We start from the raw sequence: 26,339 nt of genomic DNA, 5'->3' as shown, positions 1-26,339 counted from the left end.
ACTAACACGGGAGGAATATCGTGTAGTCCCTACCAGCCGTTTGTTGTAGTCCTTAAAAAACGATTTCTTTAAAAGAAAATATCTCCCTTTGTTTTGAACTTTGAGCATCATAACTTTGCAGATGTTGTTTATGCTCAAACAGCAACATTACACACTAACTAAAGTTAGATAAGTGAAATCATAATCAACCACCCCTTTTAACGGCTGACATTTGCTTACACTGGATGTGAGTGTCATGTTGTGTCAAATAGAACCCATTGTAATTACTGATGCTGTCTACACTGGATACAGTATACAGACGAAAAGTGAAAGCAATTTGAAAAGTGAAAGAAAGTTCGCTTTGACGCGTCCAGTCAAACAGCAGTAAACAGCTCATTTGCGTCTCTATGCAGACTTCAGATGGATACCAGCATCGGAAACAATTGGATGGTTTATTTTAATGGCATACTGGATCACGTCGGAGACTTATATGTTTGTTTGTAGCTATTTGTTTTGTAAACGAGGCACCAGTGTAATGGAGAGTTCGCAAAGAAACTTTTGTTGAAAGATGAAGCAGCTAACTGTATTGGATCTGACAGCAGCTGCATCACAAACCATCCATAAGTAAATGATTTTATAATGCTTTGATGACAGTTATGTTTTCAAAACATTTACTCACATACAATAGCGATTGGGCGTTTGTATTGTTTCCTATGCAATGACGTTAGCCAATCATAACAGTTGCCGTTTACTGATAAGCCTTAAAGGGATAGTTCACCCAAAAATGAAAATGCTGTCCTCATTTACTCACCCTCATGTTGTTCCAAACCTGTATGACTTTCTTTCTTCTGCTGAACACAAAAGAAGATATTTTGAAGAAAGTCGGTAACCAAACGACTGATGGACCCCATTGACTTCCATAGTAGGAAAAAAAAATACTATGGAAGTCAATGGGGACCAGCAAATGTTTAATTGTCAACCTTCTTTAAAATATCTTCTTTTGTGTTCAGCAGAAGAAAGGAAATCATACAGGTTTGGAACAACACGAGAGTGAGTAAATGAGGACAGCATTTTCATTTTTGGGTGAACTATCCCTTTAAAGGAGCCGCCGCTTTAAAACAGGTAATTTCAGAAAGAGGTTCAGAATGAAGGTCGAATATAATTGGTTTTCCACATATATATTTGTTTGTTTTAGTAATTTTGCCAAAAAACTTTAACATTACAAGTGAACCTCAAAAAACATTAAAATATTAAAATGCATGTCATGACCCCTTTAAAATAAAATATTCAACATATTTTTAATGAACGTTAATTTATGTATAAGCTGCATTTTAGAGTATAGTCTTAATGATAAAGGTACTGTTTCCAACATCAATTACACTTACACTAAGCAGGAGGAGACAAAAATCATTAGGCCTGTACAGTTCACTCACCACAAGTCCACTGCCCGACCTAATGGAGGGACTTCTGCCTGCATCTTCCAGCATTCTCAGAAGTGTATCTACAGGGAGTTTTCCTTCACCTCCACGAGTCAAATTCTTAACATGCCTGTGGGGAATTACAGCATGATATTAATCATTAACTTGTTAATTAGAGTGATGCTTGTTGCGTAACTATTGATCCAGAATTATTTAATATGTTCTCGTCCTGAGGGCAATGAATCAATGTTATATATATTCCAGAAGATAATGCAAAATGATGTCAGCATTTTGGAGCCAAATAAATGGGGGTTAATAATTATTAAGTCTTAAGTAGGCAAGAACGTGTTGGTGGCGTTGTATGCGCAATATATCAGTATTTGGTACCATATCGGTTAATGGAAGATATTAAAAGATTTGAATATATTGTCCAATTTATGTATATAGACTGTTAAGTGTAATCTCAAAATGAATATCCATTTTATACTAATCATATAATGTTGTGATGCCTAAATTCACAAGTAGCATTTAAAACTACTGATTTTAAGTTTAGTTTTTTATTTAGTTTTTATTTATTTAGACAAAATAGTATTTTAATATTGGCCATTTAATAGTTATAAACAATAACATGAAAATTATCAGCTTATCAACATCGACCAGAACTGTAACATCAGACCATGGCTTATATTTTTTGGTGCACTTAAAGTCACCATGAAATCAAAAGGGACAAATCTTGTTTTTTTTGAATATTACAGTATTTATTCAAAATTATTTATCCATGCACATCATTAAATTTGTTTAAATTCATGTGCCTCTGTAATTTTTTAACCAAATAACTTCCTTCCCTCTTGCAGCAACATCTCTTCTCTTCTCTGATGATGCATAAGGGTGGGACAACCTGTCACTCACATGACATCACAGCAATAGCAAACCACAACCATCCAATCAATTCACGATGGACAGAATCAAGTCCCACCCTCTCAGCGTTGCTACATAGGGCAGATTTCCACCCAACCGGGCAGTTTTGTATTTGATTATGTGGGTAAAAATTGGTTTAAGCAGGAGGACAAAATCTGGGTTGGTGTTGATGTTGCGGCTGAGCCTGCACTTTTAGCCAATCAAGAGCGATAGCAGGCAGATGTGATGATTCATGAGTGACGGGTTTTTAGCTCAATAAGAGGTCAGATTTTGAACTTGTAGCTGTATATTCAAGTAATTGCTATTTCAAAGTTGCATAAGTTGTAGCTACAGTAAAGAGTGGGAGAGTGACCCTCTAAAAATATGGATTACACCTGTGGTGGGAGATGACTCGAACGCTCTTCGTAAATATAACCATAACTCTGAGAGAAATTGAATATGGGACTAGTTTTGGACATCTGCAACTTTTAAACTGTCTAGACTCGTAAGCTGAAAGAGATTTAAATCAACGATTAATACATTTTGACTGTTCAAAGCTCTGCTTTATGTTCTACAATGTGCACTTCAAGAGAGATGCACTGTAGTTCTTTTTGAAGTCAAAGCGGATCACAAAGGAAAGTGCATTATTATTATTGTTGTTAATTTTTTTAACACAAATGACACATTTTCGGCTTTTATGGTGTGTGCAGGGGTTAAAGTTTGTTAGTTTCTTAATCCGTGTTCCTGTTGTATTGTTCTCCTGGCAGGGAAATTGATTAATTTTTATAATTTTATTTTGTCATCATTATTTAGTTTTCAAGGAGGTAAATGGTCCTCATAAACCTTGGTTGCCATGACAATTGAATTATATCACATTCTTTTGGCTGTGAATATTTTTGCAGAGCTTTTGGGCTGGAAATCGTCAACCTTATCTGGCTTACTCTGACCTACATTTTTTCTTGTTTGAGAAGCCATTTAACTCAGATTTACGTCACAATAGGAAAGAAAAGACTAATCGCAACTTAAGCATAAATTAAAAATGGAAAATGACTCTCACCAAAGCCCCATAGCACTCTCCTGCAGCACGTGAATGACATCACCACATTTGACGATAACGTCATCCTTGCCGCACTTTAAGTGATCCACCATTGCTCTATACCTTCCAGGAACCTAAAAAACATGCAAGCCAGCATAAAATAAGGTTAAAGCAAATCATTTAGACAATATAAACCCAAAATCCTTCATTGCTGAAACTTGATTAGACAATTAAAAGTTCCCCCCAAATAACTGTGAATCTGAGCGAGATCTTAAGGTCAAAGCTCACCAGCAGCACATCGTCATCTTCATCAGAGTCGGAGATGTTTGAGATGTCAGTGGTCCAGTCTTCCAGACCCTCACAGATGTCCACTGACTGAGAAGTCCCAGGCCAGCCTGCAACCCACAACCAGCCAAACCATAATGACATTCCCACCATATGGATTGTAAATCTTTCATGCATTGCAATTACGTGATTCAATTTCATACATATAAATGTGCCACAATTTACATATTACATTAAAAATCCCATTCCAAAAACCCATTGAGTTCGATAGCATAGTAAATTTTTCTGCGCCTTATCAACCAGATATAATTCCAATGAAAATGGCCTTCCCACGGCCTCTGACTCACTGCGACGGTTGTTGTGAGGGGGACGTGGACGTGGAGAAACGAGGACTGGGTCTGTCAGAACCGGACTCACGCGGCCTGAATCGGCCTCTTCTGAGCTGACGGACGCCCCCTGGAGCTTGCTGTGAGGAAGGACATCAAAACAACCTGAGCAGCCAGTGATCTGTGTGGAACTCCAGGGCATGCACACGGACATATGCCTCACACTGACCCCACCAACCGATGAACCGAACAGAAACAAGGGCATCAAAAAAACACAACAACAACCATCAAACGTCGTCACAAACAGGATACTCTTGAACAGGACTGCGGTCAGTTGCCAACATGTAAAAATAAATGGCAAGTAAACTCGGTTTTAATGGTGTGAGTAATTTCAAGTCAGTCAATTAAATTTCAGTAAATATTCAATAATAGCTGAGTTGACATGATATTGACTCCAATCCTGTTCTGTTGAACAACATGACATTCAAATAAATTGTTTTGAAAAACCAAATATAAAGTACCATGTGCTGCAAATAACTTATTTATATAAATACACAATTATTATTTATTACAAATATACATTGCATTCATTTAGGGTGAAGTATATGTCTGTCACATCAAAAATGTATCCTAAATGTTACATCAAAATAATCAAAACTTGCACATTAGCCAATTAATTAGCCCATGACTAGACTAACATTACATTTAAACTGGATTTAGATAAATTAATAGGATTCAATGCTTCTTAGAACTTCTTCAACTTCACACTAAGGGCCCTATCTTGCACCCAGCGCAATTGACTTTGTACTTCGACGCATGTATCATTCCTATTTTGCACCCGCGCACAGCGGACTTTTCCCTCGACAGACGCATGTCGGTAAATTATTAAATGAACTTGCGCTCCCAGGGCGGTTCAGCGCAAAGAGGAGGCGTTTTCCGGCGCAAACGTTCCCTGGTGCTATTTTCCAGGTTTAGAAAACAATTCCGCCACTGACCAGGAAAAACATGGCGCGTTGCGCATGTTATTCGTATGCTATTTTAAGGGCGCATGCTTGGCCATAATCAATGTAGCATGTGCGCATGCAATGTAAAGTGCGCATGCACTTTGCTTATCTCATCTACACACAGACGCAGCAGTTCTCATTTTTAGAAAACCATACATTATTACAAGGAAAAATATTAACACACGAGGGAAATCATTGTTGTGTCCATGAAGATGTGAAAAAATAGGCATAAATCTAGCTTACACATTTACCCAAATTATTATACGCCTGTTTAACCGTAGCTTTTTTGGGTGGGTTTCTTCCATCCCATACAATGTCACTTCTCTGTGTTTTACGGCCCTGACGAGAACGTCGGTCTCCTCGGCTGTGAACCGCTCCTGGCGTGCGCCTGGCAAATCCGCCGTTATAATAGCAATCCGCCATGGAACAAGCGCGCCTGCTCTTAAAGGGAATGTGAGATGACGATCTGATTGGTTTATTTCACGTTACGCCCAAACCACACCTATGAATAATGAAGCTACTTCAGACCAACCCATTTTAGATTTGCGTTGGGCGCAAGAGTCATTTATCCCGCCGGTATAATAGCAACAGCGCCCAAGACCCGCCCACAAAGTTACTTGCGTTTCGCACTTGATACTTGCGTTTCAGATCGTTAAAATAGGGCCCTAAATGTTTGAAAATAGTTCATAATGCTTATTAAACAGTCATTTGCTAATAGCATTTTACATTTGGTTCTCCAAAGTCCAAGCCCAATGTTTCCATCGAGTAGTTTTCAAAAATGAGGAGATCAAGAGTGTTTTTCATGCCAGTATGATACAGATTACTATATCCATCATGCAAATGGGCTCAAAGCAAACAGTATTTATGAAGGTGATGATAAATTATGAATTATGAATTATGAAGATAAAACCTAAGTTTAAAGTGCTAAGTTTCAGATCCTTTCATATGCAAATGTTGATTTACACATTTTACATCCATGCTATGGAAGAGATTGCAAAAACAATGTGAGGGGTTATGGGAATACAGTGAGGATCACCTGTCGCCCAAGGGTGAAAATAATGACTGCTCACTATCCAGGTGAGCATCACCTGAGAAAGAGAAGGCAGAGTTTGACCCACCAAGCACGACTGATTTAATCAAGACCAATATTAACTGATATTAACATAAACGAAGATGCAAAGTAGGAACCTTTGTCAATCTTTTGCTGATTGTTGAGAATTTTTCTAATCTCAGTGAGCCATGCAATCTTCACATCTACTGTTGGAGCCTGCAAAATAAAACAATTAGGCTACAAAATATAGATACTTTTTTTTATATATATATATTTATTTAAAAAAAATTATTTTAAATACTGTATATATATGTATTTATTTATATAATGCTATATTATTTATATATCTTTTCTGATTTTTTAATATAACATTTTAAATACTTTATTCTATTATTTATTTATTTTTTATTACAAGCTATATAATCATCACAACGATTTCAGTAATTAACTAAACACATCATACATTTCTTTTCTTTCTTTTTTCCCTTTTATTAAAACCAAAAACTTTTTACTTATTTCCAGTTTTCAAATTTCTTTTGAATCCCATACTTTAAATGTAATTTCACAACTTCTGGACTGCAGCGTATGTGAAATCTGAATAAAAAATGGCTAATTAGTTATTCTCAAGTACAGTATATCTAAAAACCCACATACAGTATTATTTAGTTTTGCAAGTTCTACAAACAAATTTGCGTTCAGGACTTGACATTAACATTCACTGTGAGGAGGTATTGAGGAGGCGTTAATAAGTGATGACAGAGGCCCTTGTAACTTTTTATCCATTGCATTCTGTGGAGTTTTAACCTTGATAAAATGACTCACCTGAACAACATACACCTCCTCTTTTCCGTTGTACCAAATTTCAAACTTCTTTACATCCCCTTTGACGTTTTCTGTGATACCAACAGCACTCATCTGCAAATGAAACAGAGGAGTCAAAGACCTCACTTGGAAATTCAGTAATGGAGTATTTTAATAACCTTGTGGGTTTTTAAACTGCCAATGAAATTTGAGTTAAGCCTAAAATCCCTTTCATAAAAATCTTTTTGAGCACACTTAAAATAGGGCTGGAATAAACAAATAGGTGCTTAACTCCAACATCAGTGCAACACAACAAGCTCAAAAATGGGTTTAAGTGTAGAAAGTAGGTCAAAGTTGGCTGGTTAGCTGCATGGTGGATGTTGTAACTGCACCATCTGGCTGCCAAAATCATCTTTCTACACTAATGGTCATTCAAAAGTAGTCATGCATTCTGTCCAATTAAATATTTAAATGCCAAATAGGACGGCCTCTCACTCTCTCTCACCATCAGGCAGTGTTTGAAGCTGTACGAGGCTGTCCGATCATGTCCCTCTCCATTCTCCTCTCTCTTCTTGCAGAAAAGCAGAGCTCTTTCATGAAGGAATAGATGCCTTTGCATGGGTTTAAAGCGAGCTATGTCCTTCATGCGCGTTGGGCCTTTCCTATGGTTGATCCAGACGTTGAAGGAGCCCTGCATAAGGACGCGGCCCAGGTCACTCAATTCACCCTGGATTCAAAGAACACGTAAAAGACAAATGAGGGAATGCAAATAGAAACACGTTTGAAAGTTAACTGCAGGCCATATTCTAATAACAAAAACATATTGCATCAACTGTCGGTCACGATAACATTAAACATTAAAATGCCCCATTATGCTTTTTCGGATACCTTTCATGTAGCTGTTTGTGAATGTAAAAGGTCTGAATGTTTCAAAGACCAAAGCGCACGATAAATTGAGTTATTGTCTCCCAACAGAAAGAACCGCTTCTGAACTGCCTGAAATGAGTCGTCAGGAATGAACCTGAACCTACGTAGTTTTGTAACAACTGAGCATAATGCCAGCATGTTGTCTTCAATGGCCGTCTGCGAACAACGTCTACTTTGACCCGACCTCAAACACTAGTTGTAGCAGAGGCCTGAAAGAGTTTGGTTCGGGTTGTTGACATGACGTGAAGACGCTGCTTTCTGCACTGTGAGTGCTAATCAACTTTGCATGCACTTCCAAAGGATGAGACTGTTACAGTAAAACCGACAGCATCGTTACTGTTTCTATCACTGAGTATGCAGTGCTGAGGAAGCCTCCGGAGCTGAAATTCATATATGGTAATGGGCGTTTCGTTTCTGACACGCGCTTTAAAGGGATACTCCACTTTTTTTGGAAATAGGCTCATTTTACAACTCCCCCAGAGTTAAACAGTTGAGTTTTACCGTTTTCGAATCCATTCAGCCGAACTCCGGGTCTGGCGGTACCACTTTTAGCATAGCTTAGCATAGATCATTGAATCGGACAAGACCATTAGCATCTCTCTCAAAAAAATGACCAAAGAGTTTCAATATTTTTCCTATTTAAAACTTGACTCTTCTGTAGTTACATCGTGTACTAAGACCGACGGAAAATGAAAAGTTCTCTCATTCCTGCGTAATAATCAAGAAACGTTGCTGCCGTACTATGAGTGCAGCAGGCGTAATGATATGACGCAGCGCCTGAAAATAGTCCCCAGCTCGGTAACTTCCAACGTGACCGGGACTAAGTTTGTCTAACCTATTAACCCTATTAGACCTATTTTCAGGTGCTGCGTCATATCATTACGCCTGCTGCACTCATAGTACGGCAGCAACGTTTCTTGATTATTACGCAAGAATGAGAGTATAGTTCCTAGCCATATCAGCCTAGAAAACCGCAACTTTACATTTTCAGTCGGTCTTAGTACACGATGTAACTACAGAAGAGTCAAGTTTTAAATAGGAAAAATATCGAAACTCTTTGGTCATTTTTTTTAGAAAGATGCTAATGGTCCGATACAATGATAGAATAGAATAGAATAGAATAGAATGAGGCATTTATATAGCGCTTTCATATGTACTACTGTACACCCAAAGCGCTTTACAATCATATCAGGGAATCTCTCCTCAACCACCACCAGTGTGTAGCATCCACTTGGATGATGCGACGGCAGCCACAGTACAACGGCGCCAGTGCGCTCACCACACACCAGCTATAGGTGGAGAGGAGAGAGAGTGATAGAGCCAATTCAATGGAAGGGGATTATTAGGAGGCCATGATTGGTAAGGGCCAATGGGTGGAATGTGGCCAGGACACCGGGGTTACACCCCTACTCTTTACGAGAAGTGCCATGGGATTTTTAATGACCACAGAGAGTCAGGACCTCGGTTTAACGTCTCATCCGAAGGACGGATGATCTATGCTAAGCTATGCTAAAAGTGGTACTGCCAGACCCGGAGATCGGCTGAATGGATTCGAAAATGGTAAAACTCAACTGTTTAACTCCGCGGGAGCCTATTTCCAAAAAAAGTGGAGTATCCCTTTAAGCGGAAGACCAGTCACAACAGACTGAGCCATCTGACCAATCAAAGGGTGAGCAGAGTAGGCTCACAGAAAGCCAGGGAGTACAAAGACAGAATCCTTGATCAAACCGTTTCAGACACTGTGAGAAAAAAGGTGATGCTGTTTTTTGACCTTGGATGCATGTAAACATATTGTTGGAGACCTTCAAAACAAAATTAGGAACCTTTAAAATAGCATAATAGGCACACTTTAATAATCCGCCTGTCTCCATTCTCATTTGTTGGCCACACCTCATAACCTGTGATGGCAATTTGATGCATGGAGTCATTGACGGACTTGAGGAGATCCAGCATGGCATTTAGCGCCCCCTGCAGCTCAGATGCATACTGTGAGTTTGAGCTGTGCTTTAGTAGTTCCTAATCAAAGAGAAAGGAAGCACTTAGTGAAAATACTGGGGGAAATGTGGAATTTTGGATTTGGTTTGTTTTGGTTTGGTTAAGCACCTTCAGAAGAAGCTGGTACTTGGTTAAACGTTGAACAGGTTTCAGCAAATATGAGTCCAGCCCTAGTTTATGATCCAACTTCCTTTTGCACTCCTAAATAAGAAAACAGAAAATAAAATTAGTAAAATAAAAGATTTAAAATTCATAACAGGATTTAAACCATCCCACTACTTACTATCCATGCCTATAGATATCTGTGAGTGCTGTTTATTGTAATAATTTTAATCAATTGTTATTGAATGGTTGTGTGCATTCCAAAAAGAATATCCATATCAATACCTGGATGAAGACTGAATCAGAACACTGCCTCCAGAGGGCATCCGAGCGAGGTTTGTTATGGCAGTAGCGCTCGTAGACCTGAAAATATTCTTTCTGCAAAAAAAATCATTACAAGAGAACTGTTATAGGGTATAGATCAGTGGTTCCTATACTACTTTTCTAAGGCGTCACTACTGAATCTTCAGCACCGCAGCAGAATAAATCATATTTACCTGAATTGTGAATGTGAGTTCACAGTCTATTGAATGAGATGAAATAAAAGGCAGTGTACCAAAAATTGATGGCAAAAAATGTCTTTCTGTTGAGATGTCATCAGAGCCTGCATGCAAAAACAACGTCCAACGTGACAAGTCTAGTCACGAACAAACAATTTGCGAACCAATGATTCTTACGAGTCAGTTCTTTTTAGTGAATCAAAGATATACAACATGACTGGTGTAGTTTAAGTCCACCGTGAATTACTCTTTTGAGCAGGTTATTTTAATAAACTAAAAAAAACTAAAAAAAAACGTTTCAGTCAGTGTGACTGAATCAACGTACTGTATAAGTCACTTACTAAACAGCAAGTTATCATTATTTTCAGTCATGTCCATATCAAAATGAATGTGTTTTGTGTCAGTATCATTACTGAACAATTGTTCATACTTTATGATATGTCATTAAAGATACATAGGTTTGTTGAATTATATTTACAGTGTGTGTGTGTGTGTGTGTGTATAGTCTAATGCCTGCATGTATTTGATCAAAGTACAGTAAAAACAGTAATCAGTAATATTGTGAAATAACATTGTAATATTGTTACAGTTTTAAGTTTTTAATAAAAGTTTCAATATATTTCAAAATGTAATTTATTCCTGTGATGTTCAGCATCATAACTCCAGTCTTCGGTGTCACATGATCCTTCAGAAATCATTCTAATATGCTGATTTGTTGCTCAAGAAATCGTTCTTATTATTATCAATGTTGCACTGCTTAATATTTTTGTGAACAATTTGATACTTTTTTCTTCAGGATTCTTTGATGAATAGAAATGTCAAAGAAAAAGCACTTAGTTGAAATGCCTTTACATAGGTATGACACAGAATTTCTCACCCTTTCCAGAAAGCGTGCTCCCACTCTCTCTGGGGACTGTAAGCAGCTCTCGAGGTCCTGCAGGAATATCCTGCACAACGAAGACAGGATCAGCATGAATGTGTGTTTATTTATCCATGTGTGTGGGCATATTTCTCACCTGCTGTGGAATTTATAGATCTCAGGCAGATTTCCAAACAGCTCTTCTTTCTTGTTTCGCAGTACAGATGGCAGTATATTAGAGAGAGATGGGTTATCCATCTCCGCCCTATAACCCTTTCACCCAGGAACAGGAAAAAATATATGAATTTCAAATAATTATTTATTAGCTCTTGAAGGTGAAAATCTGGAATCTACTGCTGCTTAAAGGTATATCTAATGAGTGATTATAATCAAGGTATTAATCAGTATTTTTCCTTCTAAATATCAAATGAGTTGAATGACTGGCTTGTGAGATTTTACTTTGTTATAAAAGTTACCAGTGTGATTGCTGAAATGTTCTTTTCATGTATTCTCTAATGTCTGTATGTCTGGCTTCCAGAAATCAAATAGGGAAAGATGTTTTGTTTGAGAAAGGTCTTTAACATGTCAATACATACATCTGTTTTTCGTGGGTACCCTGACAACTATGGTCATTGAAGTCTATAGTTTAAGGGACCATTTCTCAGTTAAAGCCTTACTTTCCAGTTAAATTAAAGTGTCCTCTCTTTGAGAGAAAGAACGTATTATCTTGATGTTTTGAGAAGACTCTCCTGTTCATAGTTAGAGCCTGGCCAAATCCAACCTTGGAAAAGCTGTGTGTCGGTGCGTGTGTTAGACTTTATGTTTACAGGTTAAGGAACCACTGGCATTATTGGAGATTGACTGAGTTGTTGTTCTGGACAGGCTGGTGCCCAGCAACCCAAATCTGCGACCTGGAAGGTCACGACGTGCCTAACTTCAGGGTCCGAGTGTCAGCTGCATAATACATGGAGATATACCTCAGTCTATCTGTATATGTGTGGAAATTACTACGTTTATCTATTTCTTAGCCAATCAGAATCATTCAACCTGAAGCAAGGACGTAGCTTAGACCTTGGTGAAGGGTATAACTGCTGTGATCTTTGTAACTGTAAGCGGGGCGGCCTATGAACTCCATTGAGTCTTGAAGCTGACTTCTGCTGATGAAACTGCAAACTATCTTTAGTAAAACTTATCTTTAATTTATTATAATTCTGACTCTTGTCTTAATTAATAATTTTTGGTTCTTGGTCTTTGACTGTAAATCCCCTTACACTATAATAGTACACTTTTCATTTCTGTTGCACCCTTAATCATTGTGCCAAGTGATCAGAGCCATCACAGTTTACTTTCTTTTTATATGGCAGTCTCTACCAATGGTTGTACAGAAAACATCAGAAAACGTGCATGTACGTGACCCGGCTCTGACTCACCGTGACACTATAAACTACAGTGTGAAAGGAAAGATGTGAATTCAAAATGATTGCATCCAAAGATCATCAGCTATATCACAGCTGTTATGGAAATGGGATGTGGGAGAACAAAGCACAGACCAATTATTTAAAGGTCATTTGGTCAAGACATTACCAGCAAAACAGACAGCAGCTCCTCCACGTAGATTCTCTCCGTCTCAATCAACTCCTTCATTACGTGACTGTAGAGGCGAGGGATGCATGGGCAGTAACAAAGGAGAGAGGGGAAGAAAGAGATGAGGACAGAAAGGGAAAGAGACTGGTGAGAGACAGACAAAAAGAGGAGCTTCAGAAGGAATTCATGATTCGTGAACATATATTTTTTGTCAAGATATTGCATAAATGCTCACCGTTTGTGCTGGTCAGGGTTCTCAACTCCATCGGGGCCGTAGGACAGACAGCTGCGGTTCTCCTCGTAGTCGTGCATCACCTCTATCTACAGTACAAGAACCAGGAAAAAGTTCCTAAAGCTGTCAGCAACGAGTAGAACCGGTGCGCTTTGTATGATTTTGAGACGAACAAGGACGGTCAGCCAAACCTTCTTTGTGCTGGGACCTTTCCGTGAGGCCCTTTTACCAGGGAGTGCAAGATCAAAAGAAAACCTTAAACTGGAGTTCACATCAAAACCTTAGAAAAAGACAGGATACAGTCAGACCGATGGCAATTGTTCACCATGAGCAAATGCAGTTGAAATCGATAAACATACTGTGTTTAGGAGAGAACAGAGGGGATTTGCAGCGTGGCGAGTTCTCAGGCCTTGGAGCGACAAGCTGGATGGGTCTGACCTGAATATCAGCCAGTTTTCTCAGACAGGCCTGTCTGCTCTGGATCATTCCCTGTACTGTTGATACCTTCTCTGTGACAGCCTCTATCTGAGACTAGCATGAAAGCAAAAGGGGGTGAACTTAAAATAGGCACTTGATCAATAGAAAATTATTAAGGACATACTGTAGAATAAGAGGGGCATTTTCACTACTGGTCTCAAAGGGTATATTTGTGCTCTATGTGTGTCAGTACCTGCAGCTGTGGTGTGAGTATTGCCTCAAACTCCAGACTGAGGAAGCCCGGGTTAGACTGCAGGACTGAGGGCGCTGTCTCCATCAGTTTCTCAATATCCCGCAGGGCTACCTGCGCCCCCTCTTTGGATTGAAACTTATCCAGCAGCTGGTTAGCCATCAAATAGGCCCCCTCATCACACCAACGCACAGTCTGCCCATACAGAGATATGCAAAGTCTGTATGTGCTTTGCATAAAATGCATATACAGTATTACAAGGTTCTTGCATTTGCATTTAATACCTCCTCCAACCGCAACAGCAGGTCCCGTATGCGTGTGAGAGATGCCCGCTTGGCACGCAGAGCTGTTGTGAGAGTGTCACAGTGATGCCTCAGTTCATTGCAGCGCTGAACTATTAGGGCAAGAGCGTAGTGATGACTTGTTGCAAGCTGGTGCCCATGTAGAATGATAATCTGAGCATGGCCCATTTCATCCTGCAAGAACAGCAGAGCTATTAATCAGACACTTGTGTATATCAGTTAAAATACAGGTCAAAAGATGTTTCACCTTATCAGCTCTCAACATCAGCATCAGTCAACATTTGTGGTGTGCGATGCATTTAAACTGAAGCACAGTTTCAAAAAGGTTTCATTTTCTATGAATGATTACTAGTAAAAAAAAAAAGGAAAAAAAAGAAAAGAAGAGGTCAAATAGTTTAATCATTAAAATGTTAAACCTCTGCTGTGGTCTCCAGCATCTCGAGGTCTTTGAGCAGCTGCTCCGTCTGGGCCACTGTTGTCCCCACAGATGCAATTGCTTTCTCCTGCGTACTGAGTTTCTCCAGAATGGCCTCCATCTATGCCCAAAGACAAAATATTTTTTTTTTTAAAATGCATTTAAGACAGATATTTCATATTGCATTCATTCAAGATTTCAAGATTTCACAACAATATTATAGAGGATTTTGGCATTGGTAAAATTTCAAAAGTGTTTTTTTCCACAGCTGTTAAAGGGGACTTATTATGCCCTTTTTACAAGATGTAATATAAGTCTCAGTTGTCCCCAGAATGTGTCTGTGAAGTTTCAGCTCAAACTACCCCACAGATCATTTTCATTTTTGAGAGGAAGGAAAAACATGCTGTTTTCGTGCATGTATCTTTAAATGCAAATGAGCTGCAGAAGAAGAGGGCGGAGCCTGTATAACTCTTGCCTCAATACTCTGCCAAAAACTAAAACATCTGTTTGCTTTTGATTATCATCTCTATCACGGTCACGCTCAAAGACATTGCAGTTCTTCATCATCATGACAGTTTATTATCTGCATGCATTTAAAAGCAGCACTCAGTAGCTTCGGGATTTCTTCGCTGTATTCTCGCTTTTTGCTCGCAGGTTTCTCTCTAGAGCTCCCCCCACAGCTTCGGAATAGATATTTAACAACACTGTTGTAAAAACTCGTTGGTGATTCTCAAACACCAGAGGCTAGTAGATCAACGTCATCAAAGCAGATGGGACATTCTTTAAAACGTCTTCTTCATTCGGGTTCGAACAGCGTGAGGGAGCGCAATAATGACAGCATTATAGCAGATTTCTTTTGGCCGTAAAGCAATTGTTTACATCGCGAGACCTGATATCACGCAAGACTTCCTGACGCGGCGGCCGGTGGCCCGCCGGCTCAAAGTTGCAAGTGCGTTTTTTCCGCTCACGGGCACCAGGGGGGTGCGAAACGACCACCATTCAACCCGAAATAAGTAATATAACCATTCCAATGACTCCGAAGCTGTTCAGTTAAGGTAAAAAAAGTTACTTAGTTCACCTTTAAAGCCATCTCAGTCTAAACTTCTGATATATGTTTTTCTGAGTGCACACATCCGAAGCACGAGCACAGACAGCTGGATGTCTGATGATGAGTATTAAAGGGGTGGTATAATGCCCCTTTTTACAATATGTAAAATAAGTCTCTGTTGTCCCCAGAGAGTGTATGTTAAGTTTTATCTCAAAATACCCCACAGATAATTTTTTACAGCATGCTAAAATTGTCCCTTTTTGAGGGTCAGTAAAAACGCATCGTTTCGTGTGTCCCTTTAAATGCAAATGAGCTGCTGCTCCTGGCACAGAGGGCGGAGCTTCAACATCTCATGTGTGTTAGCAGCTCCGATTACCTCACGCAGACAAGCACTAAAATGACAGAAAACTGTTCTGCCTTTTATGTTCAAACCGGAGTCGGACAATGATGGAGAGACTCAAGAAGAAGTGACAACATGTAGAATGCAACAGGACGTTTCTGAATGGTTAGTTGATGAATTTATGTTGCTGATGTCGAGTTAACTATCTTCAAGTCTTTAGTTAGCATATTCTGTCATGATAATCTATAAATCGCTCGTGTGGGAACTGTTGTAAGAGTGACATGCTATTGCATTTGTGTAACGTACTGTATTGCAATAAATGTGAAAAGACGAATGCGACAGCTTGAGCAGACTCACAAAAGTGCTCTACTACAACAACTCTTCCTCTTCTCAACATGGACTGTGTGTTCCCGGGGGCGGGGTTTATGTAAATTTTAGGGTTAGTGATGTCACTAACCCAGGAGGAATGTTGAGTAATCCCTACCAGCCTTTTGTTGTAGTCCTTAAAAAAACGTACTCGGTTACTAACGTAACCTCTGTTCTCTCTAGAGAGGGAACGAGTATTGCGTAAGCTAGCTTACGCTGCGGGAAAGTCTCCTTTCACGAGATACTGAAGCCAAAAATTATCCTAATTTTTTAAACTTTGTCAACGCAGTGCGGCAGCCTGCAGACCTAGGGCAAACGAGTCGCGTGCCCATTGGCTGCTCTGCGGCAACTGCAGCAGCCTATGGCTGAGCCTTGCGCGTGACGTCACGTCCAATGAGCGCGCTTGGCGCGCTTAGTGCGTCACAGCCCGTCATTAGGGGTGTGGCTTAGAGTATATAAGCAAGGAACAGAGGCTGCTTCGCTGGTTTCTGTCGCATGAAGCGAAAATGAGCTCGTGGCGAGAGCACGGCGGGTTACGCAATACTCGTTCCCTCTCTAGAGAGAACAGAGGTTACGTTAGTAACCGAGTACGTTCTCTTACGAGAGGTTCTCTCGTATTGCGTAAGCTAGCTTACGCTGCGGGAACACCTTTGTCAACGCCGTGCGCGCGCCCAGCATCCTGAATGAATCCCGTGGGAAGCCCAGGGAACGCGAAACGGAGCTGGGCGGCCAGATACCACAGTACACAAGCACATAATATGGGGCAGGGAGCGGCACAGCCGGTCCAACTAACACTTCCATACAGTGTAGCTCAACCAGTAGAGCTAAATCAGCAGCGTAGCCCGCGCACAGACAGTGGGCTGGCTTACGCGAGACTTAGACTGATAGCACTTTGGCCTGCAAAGCGGGAACATCCAGGTTGTAAAACCTAACAAATGTGGAGGGGGAGGCCCAGCCCGCCGCTGCACAAATGTCATGAATGGGAATCCCACTGGACCACGCCCACGATGAGGCCATGCCTCTGGTGGAGTGTGCCCGAATGCCCAAGGGGCACTGCAGGTTTTAGATGCGTAAGCAGCTGCGATAGCATCGACTATCCATCTGGACAGAGTGTGCTTCGAGGCGGCGAGACCCTTGGTGCGCCCACCAAACGAAACAAAAAGCTGCTCTGAACGCCTGAAGGCGGCGGAGCGCGAAATATAGCTTCTCAGCGCCCTAACTGGGCAGAGGAGGTGACTATCTGCCTCGCAGCCAGTAATCGGCAGGGCTGAAAGGGAAATGACCTGCGCTCTGAAGGGAGTGCCCAAAATTTTTGGGACGTACCCATGCCTCGGTCTGAGAATAACTTTAGAGTCATTAGGTCCGAACTCGAGGCACGCAGCGTTAGTGGATAACGCGTGAAGGTCTCCCACACGTTTTACTGAAGACAGTGCTATCAGAAAAACGGTTTTGAGCGTGAGGTATTTCATATCCACAGTTTCTAAGGGTTCAAAGGGATGTGCTTTCAGTGCGTCTAAGACCAGTGAAAGATCCCACATAGGAACCGAAGGGGGTCGCGGGGGGTTCATCCTCCTCGCTCCTCTAAGGAAGCGGATGACCAACTCGTTCCTTCCTAATGCGCGGCCCGGCTCTGACACAGAGAGCGCTGAAATGGCCGCGACATAGACTTTGAGCGTGGAGGGGGACCTGCCCGCGTCCAGTAGCTCTTGAAGGAAACACAATACTTGTGAGACCCCACATGTCTGTGGATTGAGCCCTTTGGTAGTGCACCATTTGTTAAACACAGACCATTTAGACGTGTAGAGCCGCCTCGTGGAGGGGGCTCTAGATTGTATGATCGTGTTCATCACCCCTTCTGGTAGATCAGCATGTAGTTGTTGAGGCTCCACGCATGCAGAGACCAGTGCTCTGGGTGGGGATGCCAAATCGAGCCGCGGGCTTGAGAGAGAAGGTCTCTCCGCACCGGAATCGGCCAGGGGGCTGAGTCTGCCAATTGTATGAGTTCCGGGAACCAAGCTTGGTTCTCCCAGAACGGGGCTATGAGGAGCACTGTGTGGCGCGCTTTCCTGACTCTCTCGATGACCTGAGGCAGCAGAGAGACTGGCGGAAACGCATATAGCGGGCCGCTGGGCCAAGACTGGGCCAGCGCGTCCTCGCTCTTTGAAAAGAACGCTGGGCAGTGTGCGTTGTCTATTGACGCAAAGAGGTCGACTTTCGCTCTGCCAAAGCGGCGCCACAGCGACTGGACTGTTTGAGGGTGTAGAGACCACTCCCCAGGGGGAACGTTGTCCCTGGACAGTCTGTCGGGGCCCTCGTTCAGATGGCCAGGCACATGCGATGCTCTCAGAGAGCGCAGAGAGTGCTGAGCCCATACGAGGAGGCGTTCCGTCAGGGCGCAGAGTTGCTTTGATCTGACACCGCCCTGGCGGTTCACATAGGCCACTACTGAAGTGTTGTCCGTGCGGACTAGAACATGGTGACCACGGAGGAAAGGGAGGAAGTGCATGAGCGCTTTCTCGACCGCGAGCATCTCTAGACAGTTTATGTGTAGGAGATTCTCCTGGTCTGACCAGTGGCCAAAGACCGGTCTGCCTTCGAAGAGCGCTCCCCAACCTAGGTTGGACGCATCTGTAGAGACAACTTTCCGGTGTGAGACCACTCCCATATTCACTCCCGTGTGATACCATTCGGCTGCTAGCCAGGGCTGCAGGGCTGAGACACAGACCTGAGTCACTCTGATTAGCGAGCCGCCGGTCGCCCAGGCTCGATGGGATACGCGCGTTCTCAGCCAGCGTTGAAGCGGGCGCATGCGCAGTAAACCCAACTGAAGCACTGCTGCAGCTGAGGCCATATGCCCCAGAATGCGCTGAAATGCCTTCAGGGGAACCCGGTTGCCTTCTTTGAAGGATGCAGCGAGGCGCTGGATGCGGCGCGCGCGCTGCTCCGTCAATCTGGCCGTCATCGCCACCGAGTCCAGTTCTATTCCGAGAAAGGAAATCGACTGCCGGGGCGAGAGCGAGCTCTTTGTCCAGTTGACCGCTAGACCCAAAACCTCCAGGTGGTCGAGTAGCGCTGTTCTGTGAGACACAAGTTCTGTCTCTGACTGCGCTAGAACGAGCCAATCGTCCAAGTAGTTCAGAATTCGCATTCCCTGACTCCTCAGGGGAGCGAGAGCCGTGTCCATGCATTTCGTAAATGTACGGGGTGCTAAAGACAGGCCGAACGGCAGGACTGTGTATTGATAAGCTCGACCGTCGAAGGCGAATCTCAAAAATGGCCTGTGACGGGGAGTTATCTGGATCTGGAAATAAGCGTCCTTCAGATCGAGAGAGATAAACCAGTCTCCTGGGCGAATTTGCGCGAGGATCTGTCTGGTTGTAATCATCCTGAACGGCCGTCTCATGAGGGCTTTGTTCAGATGTCTCAGATCTAAAATAGGTCTTAATGCTCCGTCCTTCTTGGGAACGAGGAAGTAACGGCTGTAAAAGCCTGACTCGCTCAGAGAAGGATGCACCTGTTCTATGGCCCCTTTTCGCAGCAGCTTTGTTATCTCTGCTTGAAGCAGATGTGCTGTTTCCAAACTCACTTTCGTTTCCGTCTGCGCTAGAAAGCGCGGAGGGCGACGAGCAAATTGGAGCGAATAACCGTGTCTTATGGTGTTGAGCACCCATTCTGACGCGCCCTGAATAGCCTCCCATGCTTTTGCATGCATAGCTAGGGGTCGAATGGTCTCTGGGTTCAGATCGCCGCGTTGCGCGGGATGGGGAACCTGTATCAGAGAAGACGGGGCGGCGCGCGCGCCGCCGATGCTCGGACACGAGGGCAGAAGAACAGGGCTGGCCGACTGTGCAGAATTTAGTAGCTCGATCTTGGACGATGGAGCGTGAACTGCTGTCAAACAACCCAGGCGCGAGGGCGGCGTGGGGATTATGGTGTCTGAAAGTGGGCGCGCGTGCTCGTGAGCTGGCGCGGGATATGCACTTATGACACGGCCAGTGTTTGGGGGCTTTATGAGGTTTGCAACCTGTCTGGCAGAGCGGGCAGTGGGCAGGTGTGAGCACAGGGCTGTGGGCACATTTCCTACACTTGATGCTCGAGCGGAAAGTTTCCGCTTTAAGAGATAGCGCTCTGGACGCGTTGCCATGGGAACCTGGTCTGTGTGAGGCAGTGAGCACACGGGAGTGGGCACTTTTTCTACACTTAAAACCCCTGCGGCTTGAGCCGTAGCAATTTGAGGTAACTGAGTGACAGAGCGAGCAGCGAGTAGTTGTGAGCACGGAAGTGTGGGCACTTTTACTACATTTAGTGCTCGAGCGGTGTGAGGCCGCTTTATGAGAGAGCGCTCTGGGCGCGTTACCATGGGGATTGCACTTGTGTGAAGCAGTGAGCACATGGGTGTGGGCACATTTTCTACACTTAAAGCACTTATACTCTTTTTGAGATTTATCTGGGTCGCCGTGAAAACGGCGTTTGTGTGCAGGCGAGCGAGTGTAATTACTGGCTCGTTGGCTGCGGTGTGTGCTGCTGCAGTAGCCTGAACATAGGGGACTGACAGAGCTGTGCGTTTTGATGGCGGTCCGGCCGTAGCGGGACTCAACCATCTTTTCCTCCTTGCGGATGCTAGGAGGACTTCGCGGGCTCGGGCTTCAACGCGATCTTGGACCGCGGGCCCCGTGGGGGCGGCGGTCTGTGACGGCTGGTCGAGCGCGACCTGGGGCGATTGCCCTGGCGCCGCTGCGAAGCGTTGGGGGGCCTGGAAGAGCGCTGGTTAGAGCTGCGCACAGGAGGCTGAGTTTGAGGGCGGCCTGTGGCTGAGCTCGAACGGCGGGGCAGGAAGAGGTCCATCGCCTGCGACGCCTTCTGTACCTCAGAGAACCGATCCACAATTCCGCTGACCGCAGGGCCAAAGAGGCCGGTGGGCGAGAGTGGTGCGTTCAGAAACACAGCGCGCTCTGACTCACTCATGTCCGCGAGCGTCAACCATAGATGTCTGTCGATGACGGTGAGCGCGGCCATGGATCTGCCGATGGCTTGAGCAGCGGTCTTGGTAGCGCGCAGCGCGAGATCCGTAGCGCTGCGGAGATCGGTAAAGGCAGACTGATCCGAGCCCTTCTCGTCCAGTTCACGGAGGAGGTCGGCTTGAAGGATCTGAAGAATAGCCATTGAGTGCAGGGCGGAAGCAGCCTGGCCGGAGGCGGCGAAAGCGCGGCCGGCGAGAGCTGAGGTGGTCCTGCAGGCTTTAGACGGCAGGGCAGACTTTGAGCGCCATCTAGCAGACGGCGGGCAAAGGTGCGTTGCCACAGCATCCTCAACGGCGGGGATGCCGTTATAGCCGTTCTCGGCGGCTCCGTCCACCTGGGAGAGAGCCGAGGAGACTGGCGAGCGGAGTCTGGTGGAGAACGGAGCGTTCCAGGACTTAGAGAGCTCGGCGTGGAGCTCAGGCAGGAAGGGTGCTGACCTAGAGGCAGGCGCAGGGCGGCGGCTAGGCAGAAAAAACCCGTCAAGGCGATTGGGCTCCGGCTCCTTAGGTGGAGACCAATCCAGTCCCATTCTCTCGACCGCTAAAGTGAGGAGGCGGAGAAGCTCTGCGTCAACACTAGCGCGGGTTCGAGAAGACTCCATAGTAGAGGGGGCGGAGCGGTGAGAGCCCGACCACTCCTCGCTGTCAGACGCGAGCAGAGAGCAGCTGTCAGCGGCATCATCTGCATCATCCCCCAGGGCGACGGCAGTGCGGGCAGTGGCCGGCCGCTGCGCGTCGGAGAAGGGTGGGGGGGAAGGAGAGAGCGAGGCTCGCGGGAGAGGTTCCGGCGAGCGCTCAGCTGTAGCGTCCAGTTCCGGCGGCCTTTGAGAGCGACGTTTTTTCTTTCGTGGCCCGGAAGAAGCGGCCGGAGAAGATGGAGTGTCTTCGAATTTAGCGAGTCGAGCCCGTAGGGTCGACATCGGTAAATCTTCACACTGTTCGCAGCCGCCCTCGGAGAGAGCGCGAACAGCGTGGTCAAAACCCAGGCAGAGAGCGCACAGCACGTGGCGGTCTCCGTCGCTGAGCGAGGCTCTGCACGAGCCACAGGATGTGCGAGGCATTTGAAACAACGCCTCGCGCTCTTTTAGATGCAAGTGTGTCGCGGCGGACACACACACACACACAAAACAGAGCAGAAAAGGATATAAGGCCGGATGGCGCAGCAGGCAGGGAAGGCTGAAGGCGGCGAGCGGCCGGCGTCCTCAGGCTGAGATCCTCGGCGTGCTGGTCGCTGGATTCAACGGCGGCTTCCTCGGAGATCAGCGATGCGAAGAGCTTCGCTGAAGAGACAGAAATCAGCGAAGCAGCCTCTGTTCCTTGCTTATATACTCTAAGCCACACCCCTAATGACGGGCTGTGACGCACTAAGCGCGCCAAGCGCGCTCATTGGACGTGACGTCACGCGCAAGGCTCAGCCATAGGCTGCTGCAGTTGCCGCAGAGCAGCCAATGGGCACGCGACTCGCTTGCCCTAGGTCTGCAGGCTGCCGCACTGCGTTGACAAAGTTTAAAAAATTAGGATAATTTTTGGCTTCAGTATCTCGTGAAAGGAGACTTTCCCGCAGCGTAAGCTAGCTTACGCAATACGAGAGAACCTCTCGTAAGAGAACTATTTCTCCCTTTGCTTTGAACTTTTAACTTTGCAGATGTTGTTTATGCTCAAACAGCAACATTACACACTATCCAAGGATCATTTAAGACTAACCGATTCAGTAGAATGAATCAGACTTTCCATTGCTGCAAATGAGAAAGTAGACCATTTCAGACAAACCAGTTTACTAGAATGACTTCCAGCGCATCTTATGAAAGCAGCGAGTACACTGACTTTAGGACCAACAGAATCGCTAACTTTCACTAACAGTAACTTTCCAGCGTTACATACAGTATGATAGAGAGACCCGAAAGATCGTGTTAAACCTCAGCTCTCAGTAGCAGACTTGATCAAAGTAGCATGCGAAGTACAATGACATTCAAAACAGCGATGTAGCATTTGGTTGTGCATTACTGTGAATAGTTGGAAAAGCTTGTTACTACAAAAGCAGTGTTGTTAAAGTAGTTAAGTTAGTACACTTTTAGCTCATTACTCCAACACTGGTCTGTACCTCATGGAAGCTCAGCTCGTATTGGAGGAGTTGAAGGTATTGTTGAAGCTTTAGGTGGTGCTTCTCAAAAAAGCCATCAAAAGCCATTTCCATGTCCCGTAACTGTGCCACAAGCCTGCAATAAACAAATGGAACATGATGATTTTTTTTTACACAAAGAGCCTACCTGAATTTTACACAAAGAGCCTAAGCTGAAGTTCATTTTGATGATTGGCACAAAAATACATTGTGAACTAGAGGAAGTTGAATGGGCCTCAACCAATCCAATACTAGGAGGATAAAAATTAAAAGAGGCAATAAAGACTGTATGATTTTGATTACCCGAAAAACATAAAGACTCCTTGGAGAGTTATTCAGCAACCCGAAAGAGCTGACAATGATTTACTCTGCTGGTGGTGAGTAATACTGTATGAAGGCTACCTCTGCACTCTTTCTTTGTCTTGGCTGATGTCTCTGTCTTCTGCTGCAGCACCTTCCATTGCTTTTGAGGCCTCGAGGTTTGAGAGCAGCTGACGTCCATCCCTCATAACTGACCTAATGTCATCCTGTAGTAGTTTTCAAATCATATGTCTTATTCAATCATAACTTAAATAATTATTAAAAAATGTTACTTTTTTTTCCCCCAAACACAGTCATTGTGTTTTATATTTAATATATTTCCCAATTCTGAAACCACATTGAAAGTCTGGGATTCACCCCACTGTTTATGTGCACAATAGGCCCACTCAATTGTGAGACTCATCTCCATACCTTCATCTGTCTGTATTTGTCAGTGTGTGATCTGAGTAGGTACTCAATGCCACTGGCGTCATCAGGCAGCTCAATCTCAGACAGCTCTGTGCCGAATGTCTGCAGTAGTTGAGCGATCTCCTTCACTGTCACTGCAAAACTCTCTATGGCCTGGAGGAGGCAGCACAGACAGAAATATGCATTACTCAGCAGTTATTGCAAACACAGTTCAAAGCCTCCTTATCTAAAATCAGATATAAATATATTTATAGTTGCAAATCTAAATGAATTAATAGGAAGTAAACAGATATCCTTTAGCAATTGATTTATTTCTCTTATCAGCATTAAATAATGACACATACTATGCATATATTTTGCAATTTAATTCCATTTTGTGAGCATATAATGGCATTTCTTGTTACAGCATTCCTTTCTTGAAATCAGAAAGCTTACCGTTCGCAGAACTATCCAGTCACTATGGCATTGCTCCAGGTTACCACCAAACTCAGTATTCAGCTGATTTTCATCAATGAAGCGAAGCAGGTCTGACAAGGAGCTCAGCATAATCATCTGAATAAGGCAGAAAATAGCTAGGGAATTAATTAAGCACATTATATTTAATTAAAATTAAATTAAATGCGATTAATAATCCATTCGTTAAGCAGACTAACCTCGTAAGGGTGGAATGGCCTTTTAACAGCCTTGTTAAATAAAGATTGAATAAAAATGGATGCAAATGTTTTCCCACATTATGAGTGGGGATTAAAACGAATGACTGGTCTCAATATTATAGTTACAACTTGATGTTTGTTTTGCTGTTCAAGACTTCAGGTATGCATCTCATCACTATACATAAAAAAAAACCTATTGTTTTGTACCACAGAGGATTCTCATCAGCTCTTACCGGCATCTTGAGCGCAAAGTCGTCCTGACTGAAGCGGAAACCGAGGTCTGTTCCAGTGGTCTGAAGATGGGTTTTGGGCCTCAGCACTAGAACTAAATGCAAATGTCCAGGGAATGACATCTGAAGAAGAGATGTGATATTTCATCAATTTCAGTACATGTTCAACTTCTTTCCTATCACATAATTCAGGATGATTTAAAGAGTAATAATATGGTAATATAATCATAAACAGCAATGTGGCTGCTTGTATATCATCTTCCCACTTCTAATGTGTTCATAGATGTATAGAAATCTAGGTCAGACACCCACATGTCCCTGTGGATGCACATATTTAAATTGTAATTAAGTAATCACAGAAAAGTTACAGTAATAAGAACAGAGCTCAATTTAGAATTAAAATGTGTGTTTTTTAAAGCCTTTACAAAGCAAAAAACAATTGCTTTTTGTAACACATTTCTTGCTGATTAAAGCAGGAAATTCAGTCTGACTACAAGCAACTACTATGCACTTTTTTCAGACCCTATGAAGACAATCAATGTCAATGGAAATCCAAGGCTGAATTTGTTGACTGTTACCCTACTAATGCTGACAAGAAAGTGTAGGCTTTCTGTCTTCTCCCTTTTTGACAGACTGATGATCAATAAACTTCATCAGAGACACTCACACTTTTCACTCAAATTGCTGTGCTAGACTCCCATAATCATCAGAGGTTAAAATGTCCACTTATATGTTAACAATGTTGCAATAAAACATATGCACAGCCAAAAAAGTCTATAATGTAGCCTATTATTATTGCGTTAGTCATAATCCACATTGGAGTTAAAAGCGTGGTCAGGTGTTTAAAAACGTGGCGATCATTGCACATAACTATTCAAATGTAAACCAAACCAATGCTGACTGCAATAATGATCACAGTAGGCTAATAACTAACAGTTAACATTACAAACGCGCGCGTGATCTAATTTATAGTTTCTATATAAAGCATACGACTCCCACCCAGCGCCCGCATAGCGTGTGTCAGTTCTGCAGTAAAAACCCGGTCCAAAACAGAGAAGAATCCATCTTACCGCAGCCCTCTGGATCCGGGGCAGTCCCCTGAGTGGATTAGCCTCCGCCATTGTTTCTAATTTGCGCGTTTCGTGGGGCTGTAGACCCACTTTTTAGCCTCACAACTTCCCTCCCTCCATCACTTTGTCTGCGGGACTGTGAGCAGCAGCAGAAGCAGCGAGCAGTCGCAGAGCGGATGCTGCAGTGGCGACGACACCTTGACCGCACTTATCTGCTCATTACTGTCACACCTATAAAATGACACGTAACAAAATCAATCCATGAAACCACATTTTTGTGTGATTTACTCGAATCAGAGTAAGAGTAAGTCAAATCAGAGTTATCAAATCCAGCACCATGGACAGAGGTCGATAAGCACTCGGCCAAATACCTTCTTCCTACCT

At 43.5% G+C, this 26,339-nt stretch overlaps 1 protein-coding gene across 1 annotated transcript; it reads right to left on the bottom strand.

Annotated features, from left to right (window-relative positions):
• Positions 1-1,199: 1,199 nt before the first annotated feature.
• Positions 1,200-26,339, bottom strand: mcf2b (MCF.2 cell line derived transforming sequence b). Its single transcript, XM_084400495.1, has 26 exons — positions 25,956-26,339; positions 24,889-25,008; positions 24,438-24,554; positions 24,006-24,155; positions 23,676-23,800; positions 23,256-23,370; positions 14,382-14,501; positions 13,948-14,139; positions 13,667-13,858; positions 13,356-13,527; positions 13,188-13,276; positions 13,000-13,085; positions 12,765-12,831; positions 11,338-11,453; positions 11,199-11,268; positions 10,107-10,199; positions 9,828-9,920; positions 9,615-9,740; positions 7,303-7,524; positions 6,819-6,911; positions 6,134-6,212; positions 5,982-6,033; positions 3,963-4,165; positions 3,619-3,725; positions 3,352-3,464; positions 1,200-1,527 (listed from the first exon to the last, which is right to left on the bottom strand). The coding sequence occupies exons 1-26, from the start codon at positions 26,004-26,006 to the stop codon at positions 1,311-1,313; spliced, it is 3,180 nt and encodes a 1,059-aa protein (XP_084256621.1). The 5' UTR covers positions 26,007-26,339; the 3' UTR covers positions 1,200-1,310.

Source organism: Rutilus rutilus, assembly GCF_951802725.1.
Source record: "Rutilus rutilus genome assembly, chromosome: 25".
Taxonomy (NCBI): Eukaryota; Metazoa; Chordata; class Actinopteri; order Cypriniformes; family Leuciscidae; genus Rutilus; species Rutilus rutilus.
The sequence above is the reverse complement of the archived record's forward strand: the minus strand, read 5'-3'. Positions and strand labels throughout refer to the sequence as shown.